This window comes from Petaurus breviceps, unplaced genomic scaffold (assembly GCF_028583685.1).
Source record: "Petaurus breviceps papuanus isolate PSGF00001 unplaced genomic scaffold, PetGlider_PUasm1.0 139, whole genome shotgun sequence".
Taxonomy (NCBI): Eukaryota; Metazoa; Chordata; class Mammalia; order Diprotodontia; family Petauridae; genus Petaurus; species Petaurus breviceps.
The window spans coordinates 10,181,206-10,187,678 of record NW_027185697.1 but is presented as its reverse complement, the minus strand read 5'-3'; the positions used below and the strand labels follow the sequence as shown (position 1 = coordinate 10,187,678).

Below are 6,473 nucleotides of genomic sequence, written 5' to 3'. Positions count from 1 at the left end.
GAGAGAGAGAGAGAGAGAGAGAGAGAGAGAGAGAGAGAGAGGATTCCTCTATTACTATAACCCCAGCAGTCTGGGACTCCCAGCTTCCTAAGCAGTGAGCTCAGGGCCAGGGGAAGGGGTGGACTGTGACAGTGCGAGGAAACAATCAACATCTCTGAAAGCTCTCAACCCCCTGGTTCTCTGACTCCGACTCTCCAGGGAGAGGAGAAGACAAGGGAGTCAAATTAGGGATTGGGGGAGCCCTGAACACCCGTTGCTCGTTAGCCTCCCCTATATCTGATCCTGGAGCGGCCTCAGTATCGAGGCAGTGGGAATGGGAGGGATTTGTGGGGCATCTCAGAGGGCTTTGGAGGCAGGGTCAGAAGAGCTGTGGTGACAGGGGATGAGGAGAGACCTGGCCGGGTTTAGAGAGGCTTACAGGGTTAGCGGGAGAGGTTTAGAGGGTTAGTGGGAAAACCCGTAAGGCCTGGGGTGATACAATTTGAAAAAGACCGTGTAGAGTTTTGGGAGGAAGAGAGGGTGGTTGGTAGGATGGTGAAGGATGAGCAGATAGAACGAAGATGAGAGAGGGTTGGCAGGAGAAACCTTTAGCGGCTGGTGTGATCAGAAGCGAGGGGAGGCGGTGGAGGGTTGGAGTAGGGTTAGGGGATTGATGAGAAGGTGAAAAACGGTGATCTGGGTTGGACAAAGAGAATGCCTCCGGGTCAGAGGGTTATAGGGTTGGCCGGGGATGGCTTTCTAGACTCGGGGTGATGCGAGGTGAGGAAGGAAGGTGGCAGATTTGAGGAGAGTTAGAGAAGGTTAGAGGGTGTTATGGAAAAGGCAGATAATATGGGGATGGGAGAAAGAGTTAGGGTGGAGGAGCTTTATAGGTTTAGGGTTATTAAGCAGTAGAAGGGGTTGAGAGTGGGGACCACATGGGATGAAGAGAGAACGTAGAGGGTTTGGGGGCAAGGGAGCTGTGAGTCTACCTCTCCCCTTACCTCGGACAAGAATCCGGCGGCAATAATCCGCTTCGTTGGCTCCCGCCTGTCGCTCGCTCTCAGTGCAGGTTGCCTTAGATCCGGCTGAAGGGCTGGTGGCGGAGGTTCCCGCTACGTCCTTGAGCCCGCGGCTACCGCCTCCTCCTCCTCCTCCTCCTCCTCTTCCTCCTCCTCCTTCTCCTCCTCCTGCTGACCCTCCACGGGCCCAGTCTCCCGCGCGTCCTGCACTCCCCAGCTCCGCCCGGCTCCCCAGCTCCCGCATTCGCTCTGCTGCCGCCAACCCAATGGGGCCGCGTCCCTGCTCAGCTCCTCCATCGCCCATGCCGCCGGCAGCAGCCGAGGCGGCTGGTGCTAGCATCGAGCGAGAGAAGATCCCCGCCCCCTCCTCCTCCCCACCCCCGCCGGTACCTCCCCTCGGCTCCTCCTCTCCCTCTCTCCCCACTAGCAGATCCAACAGGGAGGGGCTGCTGACGAGCCCATAGACTCGGGTCTTTACTCCTAGATCGCCTGCAGTTCTGCTCCGGGACCGGGTGGGAGGGGTTTGGCAGGCGCACTTGAAGCTGGGGCGGGGGGGGAGCTGGGAACTGGGGGACAGGAGGAGAAGTCTGGGGAAAGCATGGTGAGGAAAGGAAGGATGGAGATCAGGCCAGAGAGGGGGGCGAGCAAGGACATAGAGCGAGGAAACAGGGAGGGGAGATGGGGACGCTAGGCATTGGAGATAGGGCTGGAGGTCAAGGACTAGCAGGGAAGGGGCCAAGAGTCTGAGAGTGTTATTTAATTTTAAAAAGTAGGGGGATGGTAAGAGACCTTTCCACTCCCAAACCACGGCCTCTCCCAAGAAGGTGGAGGAGTCCAACAGCTGCAAGAGGAAAAGTAAACGTTTAGAGGGATAGAACACTCCTCCTCTACCCCCGGGAAGTCTGAGGGCTCAGAAACAGCCGGCACCTCCCAAGTTCTCCATCCTCCTGCTGTAATGGTGGGGTTTTCTGTTTTGTTTTGGTGTCTCCACTGTCCAACTGAGGGGCTCAAACGGTCCAGTTATGGACCTGGAATCCTCCAGTGGGGCTCCATCCCTGGGGCCTCAGCGAGGCGTTAGATTTGGTCTGGTCCATGATCAATAGCTTGAATGTTGGGGGGGGGGGGGGGGGGGGGGGGGGGAGAGAGACACGCAGAGACCATCAGAGACACAGAGAGATACCGTGTGTGTGTGTGTGTGTGTGTGTGTACAAGAAGGGAAAGGGAGGCGAGAGGAAGGAAAAGAAAGAAATGGACAGAAGTTAGGTCCATGAGAGAGTTCCGAGAAAGGTTGATTATCGATAGGAAAAAAGATAGAGGGAGAGAGAAAAAAGAAGCGACAAAAAGAGAAAAAGAAAAATAAGAAATTTTAGTTGTAATAAAGTGTCACTCCTCGCCTCTCCCCCCCCCCCCACCATGGAGAAAAGAAGATGGGGGTGAAGAAAAGAAAAGGAAGGAAAAGAAAAGGAGGCATTCATGAATGGTGAGCCTCCAGCAGCCTGGTTTCCTATACCTCTGCCCTCGTGCTCTGGACTTACAAACACACACAAAGCGGTATCTATACGGCTGGAAGGGGCCTGGGATGACTGAATGCATGAGAATCAGGAGAATTTGGTTCGTGTAGATAGCAAATCTAGTGTACTTCCTTCAGTACCACCACTCCCTAGACCTGTGTGTCTCCCCCCCCCCCCCCCTTGTCAAACGATTTCTTAGGCTGGGGAGATAGCTCTTGCCCACCTCTGCCCATGGCGCAAAGAATCCTTAGGCCCAGCCACCCCGCCCTTCTCTTTCCCTCTCTCTAGCCCCTATCCCAGGCCCCTGCCAGGTCCCCGCCCCTGCTCAGTTCCAAAGGGAGAATATAAGCAGTCGAGAAGGTTTGGATCCCCAAGGTCTAGTTCCTAAATTGCAGGTTCTTGGGGTGGGAGAGTGCTATGAACTCACAGACCTGCACACACGAGGCCGAGGAGGAGGCACGAAGGGGAGGGGGCCTGCAAACTCTCCTTCCTTAATTGAGTGATTGACGTCTGGCTACAGCCCGTCTGGCAGTGTGGGGGGCTGCGCAGGCTGGGGGCTGCCCTGCTGGAGGGCCTATTGAAGGAACCCGAGCAAATAGAGAAGAAAGGATGAAAGGAAGAGAAGGAAAGGATGCTTTCTCTCCTTGAGTGGTGGGTGGGGGGCATCGGCCTCCGGACTCTCTTTCCTAATCAGCTTGGGAGGCTTTTTGGTAAGCACTGGGATTGAGACTCCTGGCTCTGTGTATGTGTGTGCCTGTGTGTCGATAAGAGCTTCAGAGCTGGCTAGGCACGGGGTTATTCTCTGTGAGCCACTGTATGTATGGGTCCGCCGGTAGGAGTGTCTTTTGTATGTTATGGATTTGGTTGTGGGTGTTTTATGTGTGTGAATTGTATTCTCTATCTTCTTTCCTCCCCTCCACCCCACCCCCTTCCATGACAAGGCTGATGGGTTTGGAAGTAGATTCCCCAGGACTCCTGGGACTCTTTCTTCCCCATTGATTCCTCTGGGACTCTAGGTGATTGACTTTTGTAAATTAAAAGAGGTAAGTGACAATTTTTCTTCATCAATTCCTGTCCTCCCTCCCTCAGTTTTGGGGGAAGGGCCTTGGAATTTTCCTTCTCTCAGAACAAGATTGTTATAGCAACTTCAGGCCTCTTGGGGCTGGGGGTGGGGAGGGGACTGGGCTTATTCTTTGGCCCTCAGCTGCTTAGAACTTTAGCCCTCAAACCTTTCAGTCTAATAATAATACTAATTAAAATTATAATAGTAACAGTTTACAATGTACTTTTCTCACAGCCTCTAGACCCCTAGTCTCCCAGGCCTGTAGACCTTCAGTCTCTCTTTCTCCTAAACTTTCAGGCCCTCAGCACTGCCCCCCCCCCTTTCCCAATCTCTTGGCTTCCTAAACCCTCATTTAACTAGTCTTCTAGTTGCACAGTTACTTAGTCACCAAACCCAATCTCAATCCCATAGACTTTCAGTGCCCAGCCCCTTGGTCCTCCAGCCCTCTAAACTTTGAATTATCCATCATCTCCCTAAACTATCAATTCTTCTCTCAATCTCTCAGCCTCTAGCACCTTCAGTCTTTAGGTTTTCTAGTTCCTTTATATGTCAGTCCCTGGACCTTAGCTTCTACAGAGGCAATAAGACCCCTAGACCCTCCCTGTAAACACTTAATCCCCAGCCTCCATTCCATTTTCTATACCTTCTCCATGGACACTTAGCTCTCTTGTCCTAAATTTATTACTTTAGAAAGTGATTCGGTATGTCTTCCTTATGTTCTTGGCTTTGGGGTAGGGGTGGGGGTTGGAGAATAGAGCAGTTAATCAAAGGAAAAAGAGAGAGGAGGAGAAAATTTGTTTCATTTAGCCAGTCAGGGGAACCTTCACTTTGGTCTTATTTTTTTGGTAGAAAGACACCTATATCCAACTACCTCGAGGGAATTCGGCTTTATTGCTAGTGTTAGTATTATGATTTTATTTTAAGGAAAAGTTTGAAAACACTGGGAGCTTTCATGAATTCTGAAAATAAAGTTTCTATCTCATTTGAATTGGAGAAGACAGAAATAGTTGGGGGGGGAGGTGTTAGTTCTGGGGCTAGGCAAAGAATCCTCTTCTATCCTCTAGCTCTAAGAGACAGAAGGTAGTGAAGAGGAAAGATGTGGCATAGGGAGGGGTGGGAAGGGTCTCTGGAACCAGTATCCTTGAAGGCTCAGGTTTCAACCTCAGACTATGGAGCTCCTTTGGGACTGGCTACAGGGAGGGAAGACAGGGCAAAGAGGAAGAAAAGAACAAGGCCAAGTTCTAATGACTCCTAGCCAGAAATGCTTTCCCAGGGTTTAAGGAAGGATAAGAGAGAGGAAAAAGATAAACATTTTGGGGTCCTTCCCCCCCCAAACATCAGGTCTTGTGCTTTTTTTTTGCTGGCTCTTGTTAGTGGAACCTGGTCCTTTCTGGAGGATGCGTTATGGACTTTTTAAGTGTATCTAGGGTCTAGGAGAGTGAGGCAGAAAATGGGAGATGGGAGTGAAGAATGGGAAATTACCTCCAGCATCTTTGATAATAAAAGAGAATGGACGTTTGGGGGCTGCCTTTTCCCTGCCCCTCCCACCCTGGTTCCCTCAGTTCCAACCTCTTTCAGGACCTCTTCAGCTCTCATTAATTCCTTTCCCTACTTCACTCCAAGCGGGAAAAGGCATAGTTGCTCTCCTGAAACCAGAGAGGGAAACAGAGATACAAAGAGAGATTACTCCCCTCTCCCCCCAAAAAACAGAAAGGTGAAGGAAGAGTAGAGATACAAGGAAACAGAGACAAAAGTGCAGACAGAAATAGAGAGACCTAGAAAATTCTGTGCAGTTTGGGATCGGATCTGTCATGGGAGAACAAATTGAACATGCAGATTCCAGGGCCCCTGAGTTAGATTAGCCATTTAACTTCCAAGGGACTTAAATCTAGGGGATATTTGGAGGGCTGTACAGACAAATTTCATAAAATCGTTTTATATGACAGAGTTCTTCGGTAGACAGGCAGATGGGTGGGTAAATAGATGTTCAGGCAGTTAGGAATCTGTATCTACCACTGCCAAATGATAGAGAATGAACATTTTTTCTAAGATGTGTTTCTAAAAATACTGCTTTTGTTTTTCTACCTTCATTCCTAATATATCCACTCCTGTCCTTCACCTGGGGAGGAATTGGTTGTAGCAACGAAATCACCAACAACAGGTGGAATGGCATTTCTGCCCCATATTTGTCTTTGCCTTTCAGTCTTCATCTCTATCTCCTCTCTGGCCTTGACTCTCAGCATCTCAACCTGAATTTCTTTTATTTCCTCCTCTATTAAGTTCAGTTCAACCGGTATTTATTAAGCACCTACTCTGTATTAGGTAGACTCTGGGGATACAAAACCAAAAGAAATGCCTGCCCTCAGGGAGCTTATGTTTTTCTGGGGAGGAGGTGCATTCACACAGAGAAATAAATATGAAAGAAAGTTATACGAATTATCTCTCTCTAGTCCGACCTAATCTCCTTCCGATTTGTTTGTTTTTCTCTGCGATTATGTCTCTCCCTGGATCTGTCTCTGTCCAACCGAAACGTTTTAGTGTGTGTGTGCTGTAGAGGCCCAGCTAACCAGTTCCTTTTGGTTTGATTCGGTCTAGTTTTTCTTCTCGAATCTCCCGGGAAGCTCAGCCCCTTGCTGCGCCAGGCCGCTGAGGCGTCCGATGCGTTCAAGGCGCGCGGGCCTGGATGAGTCCGAGTCGGGCGAATTCGATTGAGAACTTGGTGCTTCGATAGGCGCCGGCGGTAGGCAAGTGTGTACTTGTGTAACGGGGAAGCAGTGCGGCTTGCTGCTGCTGGTGTAAGGGTGTGTGTGCGTGTGTGTGTGTGTGTGTGTGTGTGTGTGTGTGTGTGTGTGAGAGAGAGAGAGAGAGAGAGAGAGAGAGAGAGAGAGAGAGAGAGAG

At 50.5% G+C, this 6,473-nt stretch overlaps 2 protein-coding genes across 10 annotated transcripts in view; one reads left to right on the top strand and one right to left on the bottom strand.

Moving 5' to 3' along the window:
- The window catches only part of VAX2 (ventral anterior homeobox 2), a 25,887-nt gene extending 24,546 nt beyond the window's left edge, over positions 1–1,341 (bottom strand). The window contains exon 1 of the mRNA XM_069066362.1: positions 984–1,341. Coding sequence (XP_068922463.1) covers positions 984–1,341 — 358 coding nt within the window. The remainder of the gene's footprint in view (positions 1–983) is intronic.
- Positions 1,342–1,584: 243 nt separating this feature from the next.
- The window catches only part of LOC138144808 (zinc-alpha-2-glycoprotein-like), an 84,501-nt gene continuing 79,612 nt past the window's right edge, over positions 1,585–6,473 (top strand). For 6 of the 9 annotated variants that reach the window (XM_069066301.1, XM_069066249.1, XM_069066330.1 and 3 more), the window contains exon 1: positions 2,846–3,222. In XM_069066301.1, coding sequence (XP_068922402.1) covers positions 3,144–3,222 — 79 coding nt within the window. In that variant the 5' untranslated portion in view covers positions 2,846–3,143. Of the gene's footprint in view, positions 2,482–2,845; positions 3,223–3,325; positions 3,556–6,473 lie in introns of those variants that run through there. The other 3 variants (XM_069066276.1, XM_069066282.1, XM_069066337.1) reach the window with 2 other exon arrangements.